This window comes from Auxenochlorella protothecoides, assembly GCF_000733215.1.
Source record: "Auxenochlorella protothecoides strain 0710 unplaced genomic scaffold scaffold30, whole genome shotgun sequence".
In the NCBI taxonomy this organism is placed as follows: Eukaryota; Viridiplantae; Chlorophyta; class Trebouxiophyceae; order Chlorellales; family Chlorellaceae; genus Auxenochlorella; species Auxenochlorella protothecoides.
In genome coordinates, this window is record NW_011934162.1 from 39,913 (window position 1) to 64,477 (window position 24,565).

General features: G+C 66.7%; 7 protein-coding genes across 7 annotated transcripts in view; 4 read left to right on the plus strand and 3 right to left on the minus strand.

The window, feature by feature from the left end:
• Positions 1 to 858, plus strand: part of F751_2813 (NF-kappa-B inhibitor-like protein 1) — a gene marked incomplete at both ends in the record, with an annotated part of 2,317 nt that extends 1,459 nt beyond the window's left edge. Inside the window, 3 exons of the mRNA XM_011398126.1 lie at positions 31 to 85; positions 310 to 463; positions 677 to 858. Of these exons, the coding sequence (XP_011396428.1) occupies positions 31 to 85; positions 310 to 463; positions 677 to 858 (391 nt within the window). The remainder of the gene's footprint in view (positions 1 to 30; positions 86 to 309; positions 464 to 676) is intronic.
• A 252-nt stretch (positions 859 to 1,110) lies between these two features.
• Positions 1,111 to 2,749, minus strand: F751_2814 (hypothetical protein; the record flags this gene model as incomplete). The annotated part of the gene is made up of 5 exons (XM_011398127.1): positions 1,111 to 1,346; positions 1,571 to 1,766; positions 1,908 to 2,143; positions 2,404 to 2,480; positions 2,613 to 2,749. 5 exons carry the CDS (start codon positions 2,747 to 2,749, stop codon positions 1,111 to 1,113), a joined length of 882 nt encoding a protein of 293 aa, XP_011396429.1.
• A 2,123-nt stretch (positions 2,750 to 4,872) lies between these two features.
• F751_2815 (Serine/threonine-protein kinase/endoribonuclease IRE1) lies at positions 4,873 to 10,808 on the minus strand (the record flags this gene model as incomplete). Its single annotated transcript, XM_011398128.1, has 11 exons — positions 4,873 to 5,075; positions 5,310 to 5,620; positions 5,823 to 5,970; positions 6,164 to 6,266; positions 6,420 to 6,611; positions 6,799 to 6,971; positions 7,336 to 7,574; positions 7,686 to 8,470; positions 9,072 to 9,551; positions 9,767 to 10,457; positions 10,672 to 10,808. 11 exons carry the CDS (start codon positions 10,806 to 10,808, stop codon positions 4,873 to 4,875), a joined length of 3,462 nt encoding a protein of 1,153 aa, XP_011396430.1.
• Positions 5,333 to 5,593, plus strand: F751_2816 (hypothetical protein; the record flags this gene model as incomplete). Its single annotated transcript, XM_011398129.1, has 1 exon — positions 5,333 to 5,593. One exon carries the CDS (start codon positions 5,333 to 5,335, stop codon positions 5,591 to 5,593), a length of 261 nt encoding a protein of 86 aa, XP_011396431.1.
• A 2,902-nt stretch (positions 10,809 to 13,710) lies between the features above and the next one.
• On the plus strand, positions 13,711 to 16,849 carry F751_2817 (UPF0061 protein; the record flags this gene model as incomplete). Its single annotated transcript, XM_011398130.1, has 8 exons — positions 13,711 to 13,842; positions 13,959 to 14,180; positions 14,382 to 14,456; positions 14,707 to 14,867; positions 15,048 to 15,403; positions 15,624 to 15,723; positions 15,971 to 16,295; positions 16,550 to 16,849. 8 exons carry the CDS (start codon positions 13,711 to 13,713, stop codon positions 16,847 to 16,849), a joined length of 1,671 nt encoding a protein of 556 aa, XP_011396432.1.
• Positions 16,850 to 17,507: 658 nt separating this feature from the next.
• F751_2818 (Vacuolar transporter chaperone 4) lies at positions 17,508 to 21,158 on the minus strand (the record flags this gene model as incomplete). The annotated part of the gene is made up of 7 exons (XM_011398131.1): positions 17,508 to 17,606; positions 17,782 to 17,880; positions 18,100 to 18,819; positions 18,952 to 20,237; positions 20,463 to 20,697; positions 20,866 to 20,910; positions 20,964 to 21,158. The coding sequence occupies 7 exons, from the start codon at positions 21,156 to 21,158 to the stop codon at positions 17,508 to 17,510; spliced, it is 2,679 nt and encodes an 892-aa protein (XP_011396433.1).
• A 2,076-nt stretch (positions 21,159 to 23,234) lies between these two features.
• On the plus strand, positions 23,235 to 24,410 carry F751_2819 (RNA pseudouridine synthase 4, mitochondrial; the record flags this gene model as incomplete). Its single annotated transcript, XM_011398132.1, has 1 exon — positions 23,235 to 24,410. A coding segment is annotated over one exon (1,176 nt), but the record flags the coding sequence as incomplete, so codon positions are not given.
• Between the last annotated feature and the right edge of the window lie 155 nt (positions 24,411 to 24,565).

Genomic DNA, 24,565 nt, shown 5'->3' on the forward strand with positions numbered 1-24,565 from the left:
GCGGGCGGAACCCCCCCGCCAGTCGAGCAGGATCCTGGAGGATGAGCAAGCCCGGGACGCCGCCTGGCGCGAGGCTGTGGCCCAGGTGGGTGCATGCGGGGGGGGAGCTAGAACTGCTGTGATTCCGGTACCGCTTGCTCAGGCTGTGCCATACTGTTTGGCCCATGAAAGGGAGGAGTACCCTGGTGAATCGCTCCCCCGCCGCATGGTGCACAACCTCCCTGCTCGTCCCACTCCGCCACTGCCAGCCCCGCATTTTGCCTATGGCCAAGCCCATCCTGTCTCACCAGGCCCCCTCCCGCCATACAGGGAGACGCCGGCGCGCGCAGGGCGTCGTACGAGGCCCGCTGGCAGCGTTTCGTGGCCGCCCCCCCGGCCAGCATTGGCCTGCGCGACGTACCCTGGATCCTGAGTGGGCCCCAGGACCTGGATGCTGCACAGCTGCGCCGCGTCGTCCTCTACGGTGCGTGGGCGGGTGGGCGGGTGTGCTTGCCTTCCCGAGCACGACCGCAAGGGTGCAGGGCTGACATGCCACCCAGACCGGCCGTCTGGCCATTGCAGTCCCCCTCCCCCCCCGGCAGGCCAGAGGCTCCACAGATCGCTGCCGGTAGCGGCTCCTGCCTCTTATTTGACGACCAACGTGCTCCCCCCCCCCCCCCCAAACCACACTCGTCAGGTGCCACGGATGCGGGGGCGCAGCGGCGGTGCATCCGTGCGGAGCTGGTACGCTGGCACCCGGACAAGTTCCAGTCTCGGTTTGGGCAGCGCCTGGCGGCGGCCGAGGCGGTGGGGGTGCTGGCCGGGGTGGTCGCGCTTTCCCAAAGCCTCAACGCTCTGGCAGCCGGGGTGGCCACATGAGGGTGCGATGCGTGTGGTGGCCATGCGGTGCATGCCAACGGGTGGCAGGGAGAGTCGAGACCTGTCAGGCGGGGTGTCAAGCACGGGCGTGCAGAGAGAGGGGTCCAGAGCAGCGACCGGCAAGGACATGGTGTTGCGTCAACGGGATCCAGGCCTGGGGGCTGGCACTCGACAGGAGATGGGGGGTGGAGGGCGTGTGCTCGGCAGAATGGCCACACGAGAGCGCGGTGGGGCATGCCACGCCGCATCTCCTCAGTCGTCCTCGTCCTCATCGTCGCTTTGGTGCACGAGGCCCTCGGAGACGAGGCTCAGCCCCGCCAGCCGCTCGCCGAGCGTCTGGCCGCTGGCTGTGAGGCAGCGCAGACCCAGGGCCAGCAGCATCCCCGCCCCCGGCGCTTGCCAGTTCGGCAGGGTGTCGAGGGAGGCTGCCAGCATGGTGCGCCAGGCCGGCGCCCGGTGCTCCCACCGCACATCCTCGTACCACAGATCTGGGTGGGAGAGGGGGAGGTGATCTCGCCCTGGCGGACATGCTGGAGCGCGTGGGCAGCTGTGATCAGGTTGGACGCGCGTGCCACGAGCAGCGTCCCCGCGACAGTCAGTGAAGGAGGAGAAGTTTGGCGCCTGGGCCACCCCTTGAACTGCCTGCCCAGGCAGGCACTCATGACTCACTCATGACTCACTCATGACTCACTCCTGCACCCACTCCGCGCACCCCTGAAGAGGACGCTGGCGACGGGGCGCCCCGCCCCCCAGCGCGCCCCCACCAGCCAGGCGGAGAGCAGCACCACCAGCACGACTCGCGGCCAGTGCCAGCCCTCCCGCCACGCTGCCCGCGCTGCGCTCGCCAGCAGGCTCTGCACCGACTGCGACACCAGCGCCTCCAGCAAGCGGATGGGGAGGCCTGGGACCTGGGGAGTGTCACGATTTGGGGGGAGAATCGCTTGAAGGGCGAATGACTTGGCAGGACAACTGAGAACGCGGACTCGCGGGATGAGCTCAGAGCGTGACCTGCCCCGCGACTTCCATCCCATGATGCATCCTCAGGTCACCTGGCTGTCGTAGGAGCTGGGGGCCTTGCCACACAGCTTCCTGAACCCGGCGGGGTCGAGGTGCCTGAGCCGGCGGTACAGGCGCAGCCTCGCCGTGGTCCGCTCCAGCACCGCAGGCGCCAGATTCCGGGCCCGCATGTACCGCTGGAACTCGGGGGAGGCGCGCAGCGCGCGCAACGCGCTGACCGTGCAGGCCCCCCCCTCCGACTCCGACTCCGAGCCACTCCCGGCTTCGCCTGAGTTGGCCGGGGGGTGTGTGTGGGGGGGGGTGAGGATGGCGTGGGGCGGCCTGGAAGGACCGGCGGACAGGAGACATTCTGGGAGGGGGCCCCCCATGGGAGTCCCACCCTACTTGCACGCCCTGCCAGCGAGCAGGCGGCTCATTTGGAGCGTGGTACCGCTCGCCTGCCTGGCTGTCTACGAGGTTCCCCAGCGATGTTATCCGACCAGCTCCCTCATGCACACACATCCCAGCCACATATTATGGAAAGCGCACCTGGACCCAGGCCGTAGTAGTTCCCAGCGGAGGGCGAGGTGTGAGCCGCGGGAGATCTTGCCGCGGATCCACTCGGTCTGGGGCGCAAGGGGGGAGCCGCCGAGGGGGCTGGGTACCGCACTTTCCACCTGTGAGGCGTGGGGTTGTTAGTCCAGGGTGCAGACGGGTGTCCGCAGGATGACAGGGAGCCCAGTGGCCTCTTTCCTCACCCTGGTGATGGGCTTGGGGCTGATCGTTGTCGAGAACGGTGCCAGAGCCGTTTTAGGGCCATCGCTAGGCTGGCAGCCAGGATGACGCAGCACAGCACCATCTCCATCTCCTCCTGCTGACTCCCCAGGCCCGTCATGAACTGGCTTCCAGCTGGAGGTGTAGATGCACCATGGTCCAGGGAGTCACACTCCAGAAGGCCCGTGCAGACACCGTCGGGGTCGTCCCCGAACCAAGCCATATGCGCGGTCCTATATAACGAGAAATTGTTCAGCCATAGGGGCCCAGTCAGCGTCTCGACAAGTCATTTGGTGAGCATTGACAGCAGCGCGCCATGCTGTGCGGCTGAGGAGACGCTGTATGACATGGACAGCAAAAGCCTCGCGCCCATGCTACGTCCGGCAGGCATTCAAAAATATCTTCCCGGTTTCTCCCGAGAACCAAAAGCTCGGAATATGTCAATGGGGTTGCTTCCCAGGCTCTGACTAGCGAATTATCATTTTAACAGGTGTCCTGCCTATCATACCAGCAAGCTTCAACCCTCAGGACCTCGAGCAACCCCAAGAGCCGGCCAAGAGGAGCTCCTTTCCCCGGACCCTGGTACGGAAGGCACCTCGCACGGCGATTTGCTGCCCAACTGGACACCGCTTTAGGGAAAGGAAGCTTTTCAAACATCCAATCTTCATCAGTAGAAGTAATGATCGGCGCCTCGACCTGCAGCAGCATCATCGCCAGGACCGGGAGCGGTACCCCCAGCTCGTTGGTGAGGGGGGTTGGAGAAGCTGGCCGGGGCCAAGGGCTTGCTGCTTTTTTGACGGCTTATCTCAGTATTTGCTCAGTAAGTAAGGACCCGTCTCGTCCATTCGGTATGCGATGAGCTCAGACATTCAAACTGCCATCGTCCCCGACCATATGTACCCGGGATGATCCGGACGATGAGCAAACAGCCGGTCGAACAGGTCAGAGGTCTCTCTCACTCTCTCATCCTTCAGGACCTAAGGCAGCATGAGCCGAACCTCAAACAATTCCTCGTCCATCAGCATGATGCCAAATGGGTGAGTGGTCTGTGATGAGTGTGCTTGGGTGGACCCAATATTGAAACACAGTGCAGTACATTCACTGCAGTGCCATTGTCATCAGCCCCTCTCTTTGGATTTGTCAACGCACAGTCTGGAACTCAGGATGCCTCCAGGGCATGGAAGCTTGGTGCTGCAGTGATGGTACTGGTCCTTCTAGTGGGCTCTGGCCTGCTCCTCATGCTTCCTTACTCGGATGCAAATTCTGTGACAGGTGGGTCTGAGTTAGCATGAATGCAACAGGATTCCTGTCGAGGCTTGGAGAGCCAGCAAACAGCCTGCTAGTCTTGCGCACTTCTTCTCCGTATCCCGGTTCACCACGTACACAGAAGTCACGAGTCTAGAAATTCAGTTTGCATGGGAAGTAACTCATCTCCACCATAAACATATAACCTGGATTGCTCATTTCCTACCCCTCCCTGCACTTTGCAGCTCCCAGCTTAGAGTTGCAAGAGGCAGGGGCACAAGGGGAGCTCTTGCTCCTCCCCAGGAAACGTTCTCCCTTTGGCCTAGGGGGACAGGCAGCTGCCATCGCATTCAATGCCCTCCTGGAGAGCCAGCTGCAGGGAGGCAACACCCCTTTTGCGCGGGTCCAGGATGAAGCCAGCGGCACCGCAGATGGCCTGGACCTGGCAGACCGGCACGATCCGGGGGCGGGGGTAGCCAGGTCCGAGCATCGCAAGATGGGTTCGTGAGCGCCTGCCTCTCATGGGACTGCAGCCATGAAGAATCATGAGGTGACCTGCTCGACCCCATTTTGAAGACCGCTGAGCAATGCGCAGGCTCCACTGTGCCATAGTCCACAACGAACGAGCTTAAAGACCTAATTTTCCTGCCCTTACCATTTATTTCCCCAGCACTAAAGCATGCATGCTTGGCTATGGCACTACCATTGCCTGACCATCCTCTTTGACATCGGCCTCGCATTGATATCACTGCCCAGCATAAAGGCCAGGTGTACCTCTCGCTGGCATGACCCCCCTGTTGCTGCTCTGTCACCGCACCTGTGAGCGACTTTTCTTTCAAGCCCTGTTTACAAAAATCCTAGCCATGGCATGAGTGTATACTCAGCCAGGCCACAAGGGGTACCACAGGTGTGTACTGAAGGGGGTCAATGGGCAGAAGGAGAAGGCTGCAATCTGCAGGGTCACGAGGAAGGATGTGAGCAAAGCCTGAAGAGATTCAATCAGGGGCTGCCCCGCACAGTCGGCTGGCCGGACAGGGAGGGGTGGTGGAACTTGCAGGATGCGCCAAACTTGCAGGCCCCATAACGTTCGTAAAAGGAGCAGACGGGCGTGCCTGGCCGCAGGGGCAGCCCCTGCTCGTTCCTCTGCACGGCGTACTCTGGCGGGTGGTCGAACCTGCACCACCGCCCAAACTTGCAGTGGCCTGCGGGGACGCAGTGGTTCGCATTACTGGCATGAAAGCGGGCCATGCAAGGTGTGGGGGACGGACGTGAGCCACAGGGCTGGGGGCCAAGAGAGCAAGAATGCCAGGCAACATGGGACCACCTCAAGCCCCTGCAGACACCCAATTACTCCTTCCAGCTTCCCTATCAAGCGGTCGTACCCTCCCCCTGCCTTGCGACCCATCTTCTCTCCATGCCCCATGCCTCGCACCCACCGGTCTTCGTGTAGAACTCGCAGATGGCGTGGCCGGGGCGGCGTGGGAGTTCGCCCTCGACATCCGCTGGCGGCGCAGCACCACCCTGCCCGCCCCGTGCCCACCCGGCCCCTGCCTCCGCCCGGAGCCCAGGATCAAAGGGGGGCCGATCCGGTGACAGGAGGACGGGCAGGGTCCGTCGCAGGTCGGCGGGCGGGCCCAGCTTCTCCACCAGCTCCGCGCTGTCGGGCGTGAGGTACTTGGCAAACACCGGCTCGTCCGAGCAGTGCCGAACCGCAAAGTAGTAGCACGCCAGGAGCAGCGAGGGGAACCTGTGTAGGGACGGGGCGCTGATACATCTGTGGGTACGTACTGGATTAAGAGTGAGCGCCCAGCTCCGATGTGGCTGCAGCAGGATGAGCTGGTGCCACGATGCCAACCATCTCAGATTTGTGTAGCCCCACCTCCTTCCGTTCCTCTTCCTCTGACATCCTCAACCCCTCTACCACAATCCAACCCCTCTCCTCCTCACACCTCTCCTCAAAGTAGGCCAGGAACCCATGCGGCAGCGGGCCCAGCCGCTCCTGCAGGTCCAGCGGCAGTTCACGGAAGTGGGAGTGCTTGTTGCGGATGACGCGGAGCAGGTCCCGCAGGCTGGCGTAGTTGTACCGCCTGTACTTGCCTGCACATGACGTGGAGGGATACATGGCAAAGGAGGCATGCCTGCACACATGCAGAGGCTATCTCAGTCAACCCCGGTGTGTGGCCCTTTGGAGGGTCCGAGGGGGGCTCAAACTGGCAGACCGAGACCATCAGGGATCGATGCTGCTATAAACACTCTTGCGGACGCCCCTCCCAACCCCTTCAAGCCTCACCCAGGTTGTTCACAAGGCGCGAATCGAGCGCGGGGGCCCAGCTGCCAGAGGGGATGGCCAGCAGACCCAGCCCCTCCAGCGCCTCATACATCGACCCATCCTCCTGCGGGTAGGGGGAGCCAAGGCGTTGGTCACTTTACCCTGGAGCACCACCCATCCAGATGCCAACAAGCAGCATGACCCCCAACCTCAGGCCAGGGGAACACACTCTCACTGGGCTCGCCGGCCCCATCCGCTGATAACAGTCACAACTCACCACGCGGTCCTCGCCCTCCACGCGGTCGCTGACGTCGATGAGGAAAGCGAGGCGCTGTGCCGAGGGCCACCAGAGGGGGTGCGTCAGCACGGCTGCTGCGCTGGGCCGGCGGCGGGGATCTTGCGCCAGCATGCCCCTCACCAGGTCCGCCGCTATGGCCTGTGATTCCAGCCTGCCCATGCGCAGCTTGCCCTGCAGGTAGTGGCGGGGATGGGAGGGTGAGCAGGCGTGCAAGGAGTTTCAGCAGGAGGGAGCTCTGTCCGTAATAGAAAGAAGGGTGAGATGAGAAGGTTTGTCGTACATGCCAACCCCCCACAGCAATCTGTTGCCGCCAACCTGCCCCCTCGCCATGCACCCCCTCTCAAAGATTCCAACCCACGTGGAAGATGTTGGCGTCCCTCTCCACGCCCGAGCCAAAGGGGTGCTCGCCCTGGGTCAGGCAGTAGAATACCACCAGGCCCAGGGAGAAGACGTCCACCGCCAGCGTCTGCCTCGCCGACTGCCCGTCTCGGGCAGCCAGCTGCTCCGGGGCCTGCCACCCCGAGCTGCCACCTGTGTTGGTGTGGGCATTGCTGATCATGATCGAGCGAAAGAGTGGGCGGGTGCTTGCGAGTGCGAGCTCCTGGGGGGGGCGAGCGGCTGGCAGGGCATGTGTGGAGCATGTCTGGAGGAGCAGGGCAGGCTGCTTGATGTCCCTGCATGGATGCAGAGCGCGCCCATCCACCACCCGCTTGATGTAGAGCAAGGGCCAGATCGTGGTGGCAAGGACCTCAACCCCGTGAACCAGGCAACTCTCAAAGCGCGGGAGTCAGAAGACACCAGGGGCGATTTGCAGCAGTGCTCTCTCCGCACCGGTCCCATCCAAGCATGCTGGCCCAAGCCATGCACCCTCCCCCCCCTCCTCCTCTCATCCCACCTGAGCCCAGCGTCTCGAAGCTGATCTGGTCGGGGACGAGGCGGCGGCTGAGCCCCATGTCCGACAGCTTGGCGCAGCCGGCGGCGGTGAGCAGGATGTTGTGCGGCTTGAGGTCGCGATGCACGATGCCGCGCGCGTGCAGCGCTGCCACGCCGCGGCATGCGTCGGCCGCGACGCGCAGCGCCAGCGCGGACGGCGTCCCGGTCGCAGCGTCCCAGAAGTCGGCGGCGGCAAGGCGCCTAGGGCGTCGGTGGTGCGAGGCGGGGGAGGGCAGGGCGCCGTCCGTACCTTCCACACTCTCGGTCGCCTCCGCCTGCCACCCCGCCTTCCGTCCCTCCTCCTCCCCACACCTCCCGCCCCCCGCCAGGACGTCGTTGAGGCTGCCGGCGCACCTCTCCAGCGCCAGGTAGCAGAACTGGGCGTCCTCCTCCATGGCGATGTAGCGCACGACGTTCACGTGCTCGTCCGACAGGATCAGGGTCCGGATCTCGCTGGCGGCCAGGTCGTAGAACTGGCGCAGCAGGCGCTTGACGGCCACGGGACGGCCGTCCAGCGACCCCTCGAACACTACAGTGCCGCCGGACCCCAGGCCCAGGATACCGGGACCCACCAGCATGCGCCCCACGGCCAGCGCGCCGCGGGACGCAGAGGGGCTGGGGCCCGGGAGGGTGCGCGCTGGGAGGGGGGTGGGGCCCGCCGGCATGGGGGGTGGATCAGAGGACGCAGGGTCGGAGTCCGAGGGTGCGGGGCTGCGCTCGGGTTCTGCAGGGATCCCCTCGCATGGCGCAGCTGCCTGCAAGCTCCCTGGGGAGGCGGCGGGCGTGCATCCCTCGCCACTGCCCGCCAGGCCGTTGGAGTCTGCCAGGGTTGCCCCTGGCGGGGGCACGCCGTCCTTTGCTTCACTGCCGTCGGCAGGGGGCGCTACGTTGGCGACAACGAACGTAGACTTCCCACGCTCAGGCGAGGCGGGTGCTGCCTCGCTGCGCACGCCATTCGCTGGGCCCTCCTGCGTCGTGCCTGCATCGACGCTCGCCGCTGCGATCAGGCGGGACTGCTGCGACCTCTTCTTCTGGGCGCTCCCCGGCTTCCTCCTCGGGCGTGGTGCGGGGCTGCCTGCGCCGGCTTGCACCTGCGCCTGTACAATCGAGGTTGGGGGGCTCATGCAGGGCTGGTGAGGGACTCGCGGGAAATGCAACAGCACGGAAGGATCCCAGTGCAGCAGGGGCAAGTCCTCCTCCTTCTTCGACTATTGTCAACTGCCTGTCCACGCCTCGACCTGCAGGATCTCATGTCATGCGTCCCAGCTTGGACCTCATCATCATCAGAACCCCCCCCCCCCAAACGCAACCCCATGCTCCTCCACGCTCCCCCCCCACCGTCTGCACTGCTGCGGGCCCGCCTGCCACCCTCCCCTTCCTCCACCAGCCACCCGCCGCGGCCGCTGCAATCAGGACGCATGCGGCCGCCAGGAGCGGCGCTCCCATCGCCTGCTGCCTCCCGTCCCGACTACCCGCGCCGGGGGCCTCTGCAGCCGCGCCCGGCAGCGCAGGCAAGGACCCCCGCCCGGCCTCGACCCCCGGCGCGAGGGGGAAGGAGCCGAGGGTGAGCGGGGGGCAGGCCGCGCCCGCCTCCACGCTGCACGCCTCCTCGCGCTCGGCCCCCGTCCAGCGCTCCAGCGCCCGCTGCGCCGGGCCGCCCAGCGCCTCGTCGGCGCGCGCCGGCCCGCGTGGGGCCACGGTCTTGGATCCCGGGTCCCCGCCGTCGCCGATGACCGCCAGGCGGCCCCGGGGCATGGCGTAGATGCCCGCGCCCTCCATGATGCCCACCACGACGCTCTCCGCCGGCGCGCCACGCCCGGGCAGGCTGCCCTCCAGCCGCCGCTCCTCGCTCCCGCTCCACAGCCCCGCGCCCAGCCTCGACAGGAGACTCGGCGACGGCGCCGGCCGCGAGTCTGCGCCCGGATCGTCCCCGGGCGCGCGCAGCAGCTCGCGCCCGCCCGCGCCGCGGACCACGGAGACGGGCGGGGAGTCGAAGTGCGCGGCCCAGTGCTGTGCGCCGTCTGCCGCGGAGTAGCGTCGCAGCGAGTGGTCGGTGCCCACGGCCAGGTGGAGCCCGGGGTCGGCGGGGCCGGTGCCCGGACCCGGGGTCACGCAGCCCCCGCCCAGAGACCCCATGGCCTCCAGTCGCGACCACGACACGTTCCACTGCTCACCCACCTGGGGGAATGGTTGATGGGGGGAAGGGTGGACGGGGTGTGATGTCGGGGTGTGGATGTGCATGGGGTGGTGGCGCGAGGAACTCGCCGCCGAGCCCTGAATCTCATGCCAGCAACATTCCGCGCAGCAGCTCTTGCAGCGAGCACGCCCCGGACCACCCTTGGCACCCGCTTCCCCCCACCCCATGCACCACCATCCAGCCAGACTGCACGCACCAGGGGGTCCACGGAACGGAGCACGTAGTCCTTCCTGCCCACCAGGACGGTGCGGCGCGGGACGGGGGCGGTGTTGTCGGTGATGGTCACACGCCCCTTGATGGGGCCCGGCCCCGAGGTCCGGCGCGGGGGGGGGTTCCTGGGTGGCGTGTCGGCATCGGCGTCGAGGCCGTCCCTCGTCGCCCGCTTCCCAGCCGCCCCATTGCCTCCCTGATCGTCGCTGTCCTGTCGGGCGGGGAGGCGCAGCAGGCCCTGCACCCCGCCGCGCTCGCGGGGCAGGAGCCTGCCCGGGTCGCCCTCGAAGTCGTAGACGGTGCGCAGCAGCTGCCCCGTGTCCCCGTCCAGGACGTAAACGGTGGTGTGCTGGGAGCCCAGCACCAGGCTGCCGTCCGCGGCGGGGGAGGGCGCCAGGCCCACCAGGTCCGCCACCTTCACCGGCAGCCGCTCCACGCGCACGGGGGAGGTGCCGGGGCCCTCGCGCGCCACGTACAGGCTGCCGTCGGTGCCGGGGAAGACGATGTCCTGGGGGCCGGGGGGGCGCGACCCCGGGGCGGGGGCCGCGTCCCACGAGGCAGCCGAGGAGACGAGGGGCGCGCCGGAGTCAAAGGACCAGACCTCCTCGCCGGTGCCCGGGTCCAGGGCCACCAGGCGACCGTTGGCAAGGCTCACCAGCAGATGGTTGGGAGCGGGGCTGGGGGTGGGGGGAGATCAGGCATGGGGTGTTACTTGGGGGGGTTCAACCTACCAGATGTCCAAGGACAACCACAATGGCGCCCTGCAGTACAGGCCTGCAGGGTCCGCCCTGCGCGAATGCCAAAGGCATTGCAGCAGGGCAGGCACTCTGATGGATCAGATGCGAGAATGGGCCACCTGGGTGCCTGTCCCTCACGGCCATGTTCCCCCACCTTGCTCCGGGGGCAGGGGCCTCGGCAGCAGCAGCGGGGTCCAGGACGGAGACGCTGTCGGAGGCCAAGGATGGGTTTACAATCAAGATCAGGGCCAGGAGGATGGTAAGCCATCTCCCACCGCGCCCCGAAGCCATCCGCCCGGGGTGCCGGAGCTAGGGAGCAGGCGGGGCCTTCGAGAGGCGAGTGCACCCACGCCAAAAAGGCAGGGACTCTGCAATCGCGGACGCACTCGTTGTCATAGAAGCTGCTTGAAGACAACTTTTATTATAATGTATGCTGGAAGCTACCCCTTGCGCCCTGGGCCTGGCCTGGCGAGTACTTTTCCGGCCTGCTCCCGGATGCTGGATCGCTTTTGAACCACGGAGGGTCCTTGAACGACCGAGACCTCAGCTCCAACAGGCCTCTACTTCTGATTTTAATTTCGTAGCGTACCTATGCTGTGTTGAAATCAAGCATGCTGTGTGCGGTGAAGCGACTGCGGGCCCCCACGGCCTAGACATCCCTACCCCGCCATGCTGGGGGAGCGAGAGGGTGAGAGGCCCTCCCAATCCACCGACTTCCCCGACACGGAACAGGGCGAGTGTCTGCGGCTGCTCGACGTCAGCCTGCGATGCAGCATCTGCTACGGCATCTACGACACCCCCCTCATGCTGCGTGGCTGCGGGCACACCTGTGAGTCCTGGTCCTGGTAGGGTCTGTGATCAAGGCTCCGCAGTGCACAGGGCAAGTGCGTGCTGTGGCATTCCGACGACCTCTTACACTCGCTCCCACTCACACCATGCTGCAGTCTGTGCCTCCTGCATCCGCGGCAGCCTGGACTTTCAGGAGAAGGCCGGTCAGCCGGCCTGCCCAGGCTGCCGCCACCCCTGCGATGCGCGAGACCTACTGCCCTGCCACTCGCTGCGTGAGGCGGCCGACAGGTACCGCAGGGCCAGGGGCGCGATCCTGGACCTGCTGCGACCGGTTCCTCCACCTCGAGCGTCCTCCGCCGAGCTGGAGGGGGCGCCAGCCCCGCCGCCGGCGGCAGCGCCAGGGCCCCCTCCTCCTGCCCCGCAACGCATGCGAACCCGGTCCTCCAGCAAGTCCTCGGAGGCAGAGGCGGGGCCAGGCTCCCGGGGGTCCGATGGCACAGCCTCCCCCTCTGCGAGCTCGAGCTCCTCGGGCAGTGAGTGGGATGTCGACCCTGCTGCCGCCAGTGAGGCGGACAGCAGCCCGGCCAAGGGGGGGCGGAGCGGCGGGCAGGTGCCCTGCAAGCGTCAGCGCACAGGGGCTGGGGGTGGGTCCGACGAAGTTGGGTGCGTCACTGGGAGTGACCCAGAACACAGTAGAAATCCTGGACTTGGAGGACCCTCCCCGCCCGAGTCAGACCCGCCCAAGGTGAGGGGGCGGGGTAGGCATGGGAGTGGAGCACGGCAAGGAGCAGGTGTCCTCTTTGTCGGTCACCGCTTGGAGGAGCGCGAGTCGTGATCAGACCCTGGCCCGTCAGCAACCCACCGAGGCTCGCCGCCCCGCCCACCGAGTACTCTTAATTCCCCCCGCTGCCTCACCCTGACACTCCTCGAATCACATGCACAGGGGTTTGTGGCGTGCCCCATCTGCGCCCGCCGCGTCCCCGCCTTTTACATAAACTCCCACGTGGATGCCTGTCTGGCGCGGGGCGCCGGGCCCGGGGATGGACCCGGCGGAGGTGGCGCAGGTGATGGAACAAGACTCCCAGCCTGGAAGGGGCGCAGCTTTAGCGCCGCGCCGCAGGAAGATCCCCTGGGACCCCAGGGCGGGAGGGATGCACCGGCAGCGCCAAGCACCGCCGCCACGGGGCCCTTGCCCCTGCCCCCGAAGCTCGTCCCCGGCCTGGTGTCCGACAAAGCGCTGCGCGCGATGCTGAAGCGCGTGGGGCTGCCCCTGGACGGGCGCCGGGCCGACCTGGTGGCGCGGTACGGTCGCCTGCGACGCGAGGTGGAGGTGTCCAACGACCGGGGAGAAAGGGCGACCTACGCCCGGCTGGCGCGCCGTGTGGTCGCCGCCGAGCGCCAGGTGGCGGCGGCGACGCTGCTGCAGGGGGGCGGCGGCGAGGGCGGCGGCGGGGCCGCGCCGCGCGTGCTCGCTCCCGCCGTAGTGGACCTTGTGGGGGCGGGGCCGGCGGCGCCGCGCGAGGCGGTCGCCGACGCGGGCGAGGACGAGGATGCGGCGGCCTGGAGGGAGCTGGTGGAGGCCACGCGGCGGCGGGACGAGGCGCGCAGGGCGCTGCGTGCTGCGGGGGGCAGGGATGACGCGCGGGCCGTGGATCCTGGAGACCCCGACGGGGGGGTTGTGGGGGGGGGGCAGGGGCGGGGATGTGGACGACGGCGCCGCCCCGCGGGCCGCCCCCGTCGCCAACCCCAGCCCCCAGCCCGCGCCCGCCGACCAGCACAGCTCTGGGTCCCCGCCGACGGACGAGAACGAGACGGGGAAGGAGGCTGGCCAGCCCTGCTCGCAGCCCCTCTCGTGCAGGGCGGAGCTGGCGGGGAGCGGCCATGCAGGGGAGGGCCAGCCTCTGACGCCCCTGCTCACACAGCCTCAGACAGAAGCCCCGCACGGATGAAGGTGTCGTACATCGACTGATCTCCTGTGTGGCCCACTGGCAACCATTCGAGAGATTCTTGTTCCGAAATTGGGCTCAAACTGACAGAGTGCGGGGCCTGACTCCCAGATAACTACTGAATTGGGGAGGTGGAAGTTCCTGTCCCACTGGGAGGAAGCGATCTCGTCGAAGGAGAATGCCCTTCATGTCATCCACGCTCCCAATGCTGGAACACTCGCCCCACACATACCGTCACGAAAGCAACCGCCCATTTTCCATTCATGCACATGCATGCTGCCGATACCGGTGTGAGACAGGTTCCTGACACCACCCTCTCCCGATCACTTCCGGCGCCCCACGCCCCGGGCATGCTGGGAGCTGCTTCCTCCCTACAGCACTGCCTTAAGACATTCTCCAGGCTCCGAACGGCCAGCCCCCTCCCCGCACACCGCCCCTCGCTGCGAAGGTCGGTCGTCATGACGGCCACGGCTCAGACGGAGCCCGCCCCGGCAGACGTCAAGGGCCGCAGCCTGGACAACCTGAAATTCGACAACAGGTTCACCGAGGACCTACCCGCGGATGAGAAGAAGCTCAACCGTTTGCGCGAGGTGAGTGGCCTCTTGTCGCCCGTAGTGGCTGCAATTTCCTGTGTTGCCCCCTGGGACGGGCTGTAGCTCAGTGCCGGCCCCATGCAGCCCCGCTTTCCAATCTCCCTTCCTGCCAGGTGGAGGACGCGGTGTACACCTGGGTGGACCCCACCCCCACCGACACGGAGCCACACACTCTGGCGGCATCACAGGAGGTGGCCCGGTTGATCGGCCTGGACTTGGGCGAGCTCCAGCGCCCAGAGTTCGCAGCCATCTTCAGCGGAAACGCGCCCCTTCCGGGGGCAAAGCCCTATGCGCAGTGCTATGGCGGGCACCAGTTTGGGTACTGGGCGGGACAGGTGCGAGGGTGCTCGGCGCATCTGCGGGGGCTCTCAGGGATGGAGCCGGGGCCTGGTGTCGCCCTGGGCTTGGGAGAGGTTTCGACGACAGGTCATCTCATGAGCACACAAGAAAGGGACGTGAGAACGTCAGCAAAGGGAGCTCACGTCGTTGCAGGATTGAGCGGGAACAGATCGCCTCTCCCCCCACCCCCTCTGCAGTTGGGAGATGGGCGCGCGATCTGCCTGGGCGAGGTCGTGAACGAGGCAGGCAAGCACTGGGAGCTGCAGCTCAAGGTGGGTTGGTGGAGTGTAAGAGGGGCCTGTATTGATGGGATGGGCCTGTTATTTGCCGGTGATGGCGGTGCTCTGGTTGCCTCTTGCACGATGATGTGCAAGCAGCCTGACTGCTGGCGGTTTGGACTGATCCATGAGGACCCGCTCAGAGAACACCCTATCGCTTCCAGTCATTCTTGATGAATGGAATCAGTTTCCAACCTCACCCTGGGCATTGCGATCCGACCGCACCTCGCCCCATCATCTGCAGGGTGCCGGGAAGACACCCTTTTCGCGCATGGCCGACGGGCGGGCGGTCCTGCGCTCCTCGCTCCGTGAGTACGTTGCCTCCGAGGCCATGGCGGCGCTGGGGGTTCCCACCACGCGCGCGCTGAGCCTGGTCGCGACTGGTGCCGGCATCTACAGAGACATGTAGGGCCTTGTTCACTTTTGGAGGAGACGAATCGGGGGAGGACATGCGGGGTGAGGACTCCAGAGGTGTGGCCTGCTGTAGCCCTGCTTCTAGAGGGTCATCCAAGGCAGCTGCATGCTCTGCCGGTTTGTGGGTCCTACGCTACGTCTTGTCACTCCCCCCATTCCATTGCGTTCCAGGTTTTATGATGGCGACGTGAAGGAGGAGCCCGGCGCGGTGGTCTGTCGGGTGGCCCGCTCCTTTGTCAGGTTTGGGACCTTTCAGCTGCCCAGCGCTCGGGGCGGCGAGCAGCTGGGGCTGGTGAGGCGTGTGGCGGACCACGTCATCCGGCGCCACTACCCTCATCTGAATGGGGACAATGGCGAGGTCTCCGCAGGCAACGGCGCGGCGGGGGAGGATGGCGCTGCCAGCCCCGACCCGAAATACCTCCGATTTTTGAAGGAGGTGGCCGAGCGGACGGCGGCCACGGTTGTCCACTGGCACCGCGTCGGCTTTGTGCACGGCGTGCTCAACACCGACAACATGAGCATCCTGGGTGTGTTGAGCGGTGTGGCGGAGGGCGGCGTGTGGCTGTGGGTGTCTGGATGGGTCCGGGGAGAGGACGTGTGTCGATGAAGGCTCTCCTGGGTCCTGAAGTCGGTACAGGAAACCAAATGGCCAGAGGATTGCTGTGAGCTTTGCGGTTCCCAGCCCGTGGCGGGCGTGCGCCGGTAACGGGTAATTCACGTCCGCATGCACAAATTACAATGCCGCAGGTGACACCATTGACTACGGGCCGTATGCTTTCATGGAGAGGTTTGACCCCAACTACACCCCCAACACCACCGACTTGCCCGGCCGACGATATGCCTTCAGGTTGGTGGGCAGGCATGGACGGTGTTCAGAGGGGAAGGCAGAGGGCCTGCTATCATGCCACCCGCAGTCCTTCATCTGTCGTGGCCTGAGCTTGTTCCTACATGTGCGTCTGCCTGGGCGCCGGCCAAGCATTGGAATGTTGGAAGTGACGGCGACCTGTCGAGTCCCGCACAGATCAGATGTGTCAAACCCCACCCTCTGATCTCCCTCACACGCACAAGACCTTTTCCCCAAAAAACATTTTCAGGGCGCAGCCTGCCATCTGCCAATTCAATGTGCTCATGCTGGGCAAGGCCTTTGTGCTGGCGGGGCTGCTGGACGGCGAGGGCCTGCAGGAAGTGGTGGACAGCTTCACGGTGGCCCTCTCCGGCGCCTTCTCCGACGCGATGCGGCGCAAGCTGGGCCTGCGCGACTTTGACCCCGGCCTGTACGGCGACCTCATGGCGCTGATGATCCAGGACAAGCCGGACTTTACCAACACCTGGCGCGCCCTATCGAGCGTCGCGCCGGGGGATGGGGCGGAGGGCCTGACCCCGGCCCTCGCCGCTGCCCTGGGCGAAGACCTGGCACAGGTGCTGTGTGTGGGTGTGGAGGGGTGTTATATAATGAACGGCCTCGTGATGTTTTACGAGCTGCAATGGGACGTTGGCGTGGCAGGGGCTGAGAGGGGCCCGGGCGGTGAAGGAGGGGAGCTGGGGGGCGCTGGAGAAGGCTGCTGGACCTGAAAGCAGCAGGTGTTTGGAAACGTGCACATGCCACCCTCATTTTCACCCTCCCCTCCCCAGCTTCCCGTCCCTCCCCTTCCCGCCCCACCCTTCTTACACAGGAGCGGGTGGAGGCTTGGAGTGCGTGGGCGGCCAAGTACCGTGCCGTGCTGGCCGGCCAGGACCTGCCCGCCGCCGAGCGCCGCGCGATGCAAGACGCTGCCAACCCGGCGCTGATCCCGCGTAACCACGTGATGGTGAGCCTGATCGCCGAGGTGGAGAGCGGGAACACGCAGGGCCTGGAGGCGTACCTGGAGGCGCTGGCGCGGCCGTATAAGGATGGGCTGGGGGAATCCGCCTGGAAGGTGCCCGCGCCCCGACAAATCCGCAAGGGCATTGAGCTCCTGTCCTGCTCCTCCTGAGCGAATGGAGGCTGGGCAGTGCTGGACAGGATGCCCATGGACCCCATTCCCCTTGGGATATGTCAATCTCATTCGACCTTGCGTGCAAGTGTCGCACTACATTCACTCACACACCCCGCCGCGTTGGTGTCCAGAGCACGAGGTGGTTGGCTCCTCCTGCGAACCCTACGTTTGTGGCAGGCGCTTGCCGCACCTCACCCTCCACCCCCCCCCGTTAATTCCACCCCAATTGATCTGTGCAATAACACCTCCATGCATTCACATGGGACGGGGACAATTTACAAGATGTGTACAGCGTATTCAAGAGCTGGCAGGCTACAGGGAGCGTCAAGAAAAAGAGCTGATGGTCAGCCAGGGAGGGGACCCCGCATGGGGGGGCGGGGGGATTGCAGCCAGGACCCCTCCCAATTGATCACTGTGGGGGAGGAGTAAAGAGCAGGGCGGGAGTGCTGCTTCCGCCCGCGGAATGGGTGCACGGCTTGGGAGGGGCGGGGGTGTTGCCCCCGCCAGGACCTAGATGGTTTAGTGTGGGGGTTGTGCTGTGTACGTTTTCTGGGGGGGGGGAGGGGGGGGCTGGGAGGTGCCAGATGCCGCTGACTTCTGCAGCGCCAGCTGGGCTCCCCTGCGCCCCCTTCCCCCATCCATCAACTGCTGCTGCCTAGAAGCCGTAAACCAGGGATATGATGTATGAGATGAGGGTGACCAGGATCAGGATGATGACCAGGGCCACGGGGCCGCGCTGGTCGTCGTAGCGGACCTGCAAGAAAGGGATGTTTGAGAGGCTGTCGTGACAACCTGGACCAGTAGAATCCACACGCTTGTCGCCAGTTACAAAGGATACCCGCCTGCGTCAAAGCAGGCACGTGATGCACTGCTGGAAACCTCCTCCAGAACATACAGTCCCTGCAGCTGCATCGAACCTCACAACTCACCGTCTCGCGGCGCATGATCTGGATGGTGCGCTTCTTGTACATGTACAGCGCGTACGCCATGAAGAGGACGGCCACCGGCGCGATGATGGCGCCCGACACCTGGTGAAGGGGGTGGAGGAAGGAGCAATGAAGGGACACGTTGAGGAGGAGGCCTCGGGTTGTGGTTGCTCAGGGACAGGGCAAGGGGGTCTTGACACGATGCGATACGCGAATGTGTGGCTTCAATCCCATCGATGCATCCAGTCCCCTGCCCATCATCACAACACTCCCTGCAAGAGGAACATTCCTTCCGCCAGACATCTCCCAACCCTCCCTGACCTTGGAGGCGAAGCAGCGGCCGTCGGTGCAGGACGCCTCGGACCCGCCGCTGGCGGACCCCGCCCCAGGGACGGAGATGGAGGAGCCGGAGAGCAGGGAAAGCGCGGTGAGCATGACCAGGACTGAGATCTGGAGCCAGGCCAGGAAGGTGCGCTCGTTGGCGAAGAAGGTCTTGGGCTCGACGCGCGTGCGCACCAGCGCCTGCACGCGCCCCGAGCGCGTGGCCGCCAGGGTCACGGCATCCTGGCCCCCCAGGACCTTGAGGTCGCCCGCGGAGCCCAGCAACGCCCGTCCAGCCTCCAGGTCGCGCGCGCTGTCCTCTGGCGTGGAGGACCCCGTGTTCTTGGCCTTGCCGTTCCCGGGGCCCTGCTCCGAGGAGGAGGAGTGGCGCTGCAGCGCGCCGGCGCCGTTGTCCTCGCGGCCGCCGCTGTTGCCGTGGTAGGAGCGCGGCGTGAGCATCATGGGCACAGCAACCAGCTGCGACACGGGGTAGACGGAGGGCTGCGGCGTGGAGCTGGGCCCGGTGAAGGCGGACGGCGGTGGCGTGGGGGTGCGCGTGGGGTGTGCCGCGCCGTCGCCAGGGCCCGCGCACGTCGGCGGTGGCGGCAGCGCCTCCCCCGCCGCAAACACGGGCCAGGTGGGCATGCGCGCGTGCGCAGCAGAGCCCGACAGGATGTCGTGCTCTGCCGCGTCTGCGTGTCCAGCCTCCTCGACGGCCCGCTCGCCACTCCCTCCACCGCCAGCAGGGGCCGGCGGCGCGGGCGCCTGCCACTCTGCGCCGGCGGTCGACTGGCCCCTGGATTCCGCGCCGGCGCTCGACTGGCCCCTGGCTTCCGCGCCTCCAGTTCCCACCGCCTCCTTGACCCCGGGCTGCAGCAGGACGGGGGCGGTACGGTTGCGCCGCGCCAGGCGGCGCAGAAGCGAGGCCTTGGGCGCGAGATCCGGGTCGGGATCGGCGTCGCGGCGCCGGCCCCCGTCAGCGCTGGGAAAGAGCCAAGAGGCGGCGTCCCGCAGCAGCGCGTCCGACTTGTCCGCCAGCTCGTGCCAGGTGGCGGGCGTCATCAGGCTGGGGTTGGCGGCGTCCGGCAGGAACCAGTGCGGCACGTTCTCGGTCAGGAGCTGGAAGAGGACGGCGGTGCCGTGGATGTGCTTGCTGAACTTGGGCACGGCCAGGAGCTTGCCGGACTTCAGCAGGGGGGTGAGCCACTCCGGGGCCTTGCGCTGCAGCTTCACCTCCACCACCACAAAGGAGAAGTTGACGATGTCGGCGGGGGCCAGGGGGCGGGTCAGGTCGCGGCACCAGTCGTCCCGCGCGCGCGGCGCGCCCGCCTCCCGGATCATGCGCAGGTCGGAGTCCATGGAGATGCGCACCGCCGCCGAGTCGCTGGCCTGGAAGGCAGTGCGCTGGTAGGTGGTCCGCAAAAAGGGCCCCTGAGCCTCGCGCGCCAGGAACGCCTGGACGCGGGCCAGGAGGGCGGCGTCCTCGGCAGGGCGCGACCCACCAACGTCTTGCCCCGCCAGAAACGCGGCCACCTCGCCCTGTACCAGCCTCGCGCGCTCCTTGGAGGAGAAGTGGTCGGTCCAGGACTCGCGATGCACCTTCTCCTCCACGAAGATCTCCTGGTCGGGCGAGGCGGCGGCGCGCTCGCCGTACCAGCGCAGGCGCACCGCCGTGGCGCCGTCGGCGCGGCGCAGGCGCGCGTGGTACACCGGCAGCTCCTCGGGGTTGTCAAAGTACACCGAGGTGACCGCCGCGGCGTCGGCGACGTGTGCGGCGCCGGCCAGGCAGCGCCGGGCCTCCACGTCGCCCTCGGTGAACTTGGCGCGGTCGCCGTAGATGAGGACGGGGAGGTGCTTGATCACCTCCGCCTTGAAGGCGGGCGCGTCGCAGGCGCGCATCCAGAACTTGCGCGTCACGCGCGTGAACTTCTGGGGCGCCACCCAGCGGCCGGAGGGGTAGGCCGTCAGCGCCGCGTTGTGCGCGCGGCAGTGGCGCAGCAGCTCCCAGGCGTCCGACAGCGCCACCAGGATGGCCTCCAGCCCGCCGTGGCCCACCACGCACTGCTGCAGGCAGGCCAGGTACAGCCGCGTCCCGCTCTCCAGCGAGCCCTCTGCGCCCGTCACCAGGTCAGCCAGGTCTGGGGTGCGGGGGGATTCGAGGGGCAGGATCAGGGGGGGTGCATGAATGGGTGGGCGCATGGGTGGGGTTGGGTGTGTCAAGAGCTGGGGTACTGCCAGCCCTCAATGGCCCTAAAACAGCCCAGCCCGAGCCCTGCAATTCAGTCCGCAGGGGCCCCCCTATAGTACGCACACGCAACCCCCCCTTCCCCCTTTCCCAATCAACACGCCTGGGCAGGGGTGACGGTCGTAGGCGGCGGCCAGCTTGGCGCAGGCCGCCACGTTGTGCCGCACGAATGCGGTCAGCGCCACGTAGGCCTCCCCCGCCGCCTCCAGGCGACGCTGCGTGGCCTGCAGCGCCTCGGCAGCGCGGCGCGCCTGCTCGGCGGGCAGGCCCACCGTGGTCTGCAGCGCCGCGATGGCGTCCAGCACCCGGTTCCACAGCGCGTCGCCCTCGGTGGCCACCAGGCAGCGCAGGCGCTCCACCTCGTGTGCCAGCGAGGAAAGGAAGGCGGGGGCGGCGGGGCGGGGGGGCGGGGCCAGGCCCGCGCCCGCGCCGCAGGCCGCCAGGAAGTGGTGCAGGGCGGGACCGTCGCGACCCTGGTGGGTGGGCCGGGGGCTCAGCGCGCAGGCCCCCAGCTGCGCCACCAGGCCTGTGAAGCGTAGGTAGCTGCTCTCGTACTGGGGAATGGGCTGCGGGGAAATGCGGGTAAGGGAGAGGGGGAGGGGGGTTGAACAGTGGCGACGGGAATGAGACATGAGGGGATGCCCATGAACAGGGAGGGGGCAGCAACACGCACGACGGTCCGGAAGCCGGATGAGGCCGACACCCCAGGCGGCAGACGCGGGGGCGGCACGCCCGACACGATAGGTATGTAGGCATTGCGGCCCGGGGTGAAGCTCTGGGCGGGGGCGATGGCCCACAGGGGGCCCCGTGACATGCCCGCGGCCAGCTGCCTCCGGGCGCGCAGGGCCAGCCCCCCCGCCTGCGGCCGGGCACCCCTCGACACGCCATGCTCATTCCGGCACCCACCGATTCGCCGAGCTGGTCAAATAACATGGCAGATGCCATCCTTGGAAGGGCACTCGAGCAGGAATGACGCGCGGTCTCGCCCTCGGACACCTTGCCCCCAGACTCTCGCAGGCAAGTCCACGGACAGCGGTCGAGGGGTTGATCAAAAGCCCCCAATCCACTCCCTATGCGCTTAGCATGCCCTGGGGGGGGTGTAATGAGGGTAACGTCAGCCAAAGCAACATGCAGGGTGGGGCTCGTCCCTGCCGAGGGGCGGCCAGCTCTGGTCCCATGGGCAGCCCCCGTACCTGGTGCCCGACATCAAAATCGCCCTGCTCGTATCATGAGGCGCAGCAAAGAACCAGCATGGAAATTGGGCATCGCATCGAGCCTGCAGTCTAGTTCCAGTCTCATTCTCGGGGCTGACGCGTGGAGCCCTGGAAAGTGTGGAGGGACTTGGGCACGGCCCGTCCAAGAGTGTGCTCGCCAGGCACGGCTAGGGAAGTGCCGAGACCCCCATGTGCTCGGCTTACACCGACCTACACAGCTGGAAACAGTGATAACATTCAACATCATTTAAACTCATGTAGAGCCTGGAGTTCACCCAGCGTGTCATGGTCATCCCCCTGTCGGACTGGCGCGATTCGAGGGCTGGCAAACAGAGATCTTGTGCATGCAGCTGCTTCAGCCTGCGGAAGCCATCATCTTGCCCAAGAAACAACTGTCTTCTTGAAAATTAGGACCCGAACGGCATGGTCTGGGATTTTTCCAGCGTCCGTGGTCACCTGGAAGTCTCACTTGCACAGGGCAGAGCCGGTGGAGGTGATGCATCTCTGCCAATAACCTCGGATGGCAATGAGCCGCCGATGCGATGCTTGCATCGCCCTTTAATGATGGAATTATTCATTTGAAGACACAATATGGCGAGGGAAGTCGCTGATCACGATGAACAGCTTGTCTGCTGTGAGGGCGTCCGTGGCAAAGCCCATGGCTTGGTGCAAGCTTGCACCGTGCTCAGACCCGAAGCAACGGCGCTCAAAATAGTGTCTAACATGATCTCCCATACCATGCAAAGTGCTTGGTCTGTATGGCTGGAGTTGGTGAGGATGGACGACTGTCAGATCGATCAGAGCCCACCAAGGTCGCAAGCTCCGTACTCCCGGGGATGGAATCATGGCCCCCAAGATTCCTTGCGGCACTCCCGGCGATCGCTGAACTCGTGCAATTACCGATAGTTGCGAATATCCATTGCAACACGGCGAATTACTGTGCAGTGAAAGTGCTCAGGGGCACGAGTTGGGATCTTGTGGAGGGGAACAGAGGTCTGCTCTGCTTCCAGACTGGCGAATCGCTCAGTCGTCCCGTCGTCATTGAGAGAGTACTGCCTGCCGGAGAGCATCTTCATGAAAGTGACCCTACCCCAGAGCAAAACTTCAACTCATGCGCGACGTTGAAATCGCTATGTAGAACATCCCTATCAATCGCGTCTTCGGCCTGCCGCAACACATTCGACAGCGAAGTGCCCTGTGGACCCGCCTAGGGAACCGAGCCCCCCGTGTCCAGAATCCTGCACAGTGGGGCTATGGGAGTCATCAGCCCATTTCGAATGTAAAGGGTAGATGCGACGAGGCCTGCCGGGCCTCTGGGCTCCCGGCGCATCATCACTGGTCCGCTGGATGCATGCGCCCGGTGCCTCCCCAGGCAAGGAGGCTTGCTGTATTCTGATCTGAGGTTTTCAATGAAATCGTCAATTCGAGTTTCCCTGATGATCGTTGAAGGGCTTGATGCCGATATCCCCCTGGCCTGACCCACAGTCCTCAGCACCTGGCTGGAGGGCTGGGAGGCAGGCCCACCCGTCGAGCTCCTCCCCGGCGACGAGGGCGTCACAGGTGCGCTGGCAGGGTGCTCCTGGGAAGATTGCGTGGCAGGAGTGGGTATTGCATGGCTCCTTTCACTGCGTCACCTCCGTGCCAGCCAGGCCAGCTCATCGCCCACCCCTGCCCGCCCTTGTCCCACCGCCGCCGCAGCCCTGTCCTGGCTGCGGCGCCGAGGCCCGAATCTCCCCACCTCGACCCGGCACCGCCTCCTCCGCACCCGCACCGTGCGCGCGTTCGACCCAGGGCAGGACAAGGTCAGGCGCGTCGGCGCGACGACGCTGCTGCCCCCCGGCGCTCGCCTGCTGGTCCCCCGCTCCGAGCTTGGATGGGGATCCGGTGAGGGGTGTGTGTCACACCGGGGCGACGCCAAGCAGGAACGGCCAGACCCCAAGCAGGAACGGCCAGACCCCAAGCAGCACCTCGAGCGAGGCCCCGCACGCCCCTCGGCCCCCGCGGCCCCCCGCGCCCTGCTGGCGGCGCTGGGCCGCGCCATTCTGCACGTCGACCCACGCTTCGTGGCCGTGAACAAGCCCGCGGGCTTGGCCACGCAGGGCGGCCCCGGCATCCGCTGGTGCCTGGCCGACCTCGCGCGCGCGCCCGGCGTGCTGGGCCCCCAGCCGGCGCTGCCGTTTGACCCCGGTGAGCTGCGCCTGGTGCACCGCCTCGACCGCGGGACCAGCGGCGTGGTGCTGCTGGCCCGGGGTCAGACGGCGGCCGCCTGGCTCAGCCGCGCCATGGCGGCGGGGGCGGCCAAGGCGCGGGGCGCGGAGGGGGGCCGGGCCGAGGCGCGGAGGGGTGAGGCCGGCCCCAGACACACGCGCGCCCCTCCACCCCCGCCTGCCCCCGCTTTGACGGTCGAGAAGCGGTACCTGGCGGCGGTGGCGGTCGGCGCGCCGGACCTGCCGTGCCCGGAAGCGAGACCCGCAGACCGCGCGGCGCTGTTCGCCGCCGGCGCCGCGCCGCGCGTGCTGCGCCTGCCCGTGCGCCGCGGCGGCGAGGAGAGCGCGGCGGAGAGCGTCGTGCGCGTGCTGGAGCTGGACCGTGGCGCCGGGGTCGCGCTGCTGGACGCCCGCCCGGTCACCGGCCGGCAGCACCAGCTGCGCCAGCACTGCGCGCGCGCGCTGGGCGCTCCCATCCTGGGCGACCGCCGGTACGGCGCCAGGGCGGGCGCCCAGCAGCGCGGCCCGCTCTTCCTGCACTGCGCGGCTGTGCGCGTGCGAGTGTCTGACGAGCCCGAGGTGTGCGTCGCGGCGCCCCCGCCGCCGCACTGGGAGGAGCTGGCGCGGGCGCGGGGCTGGCGGCTGCGCGGCGAGGGCGCCTGGGCGTGACGCCTGCGCGGTGCGCGCAGCGGCCGGCGCCCGGCCTCCAGACCCTCCTCCCTGCTGAGCCCCCGCTCCCCCGCCGAGTTCCACGCTCTGCGACGTGTTTATTCCAATGACGACTGGAGTGCGCAGGGGGT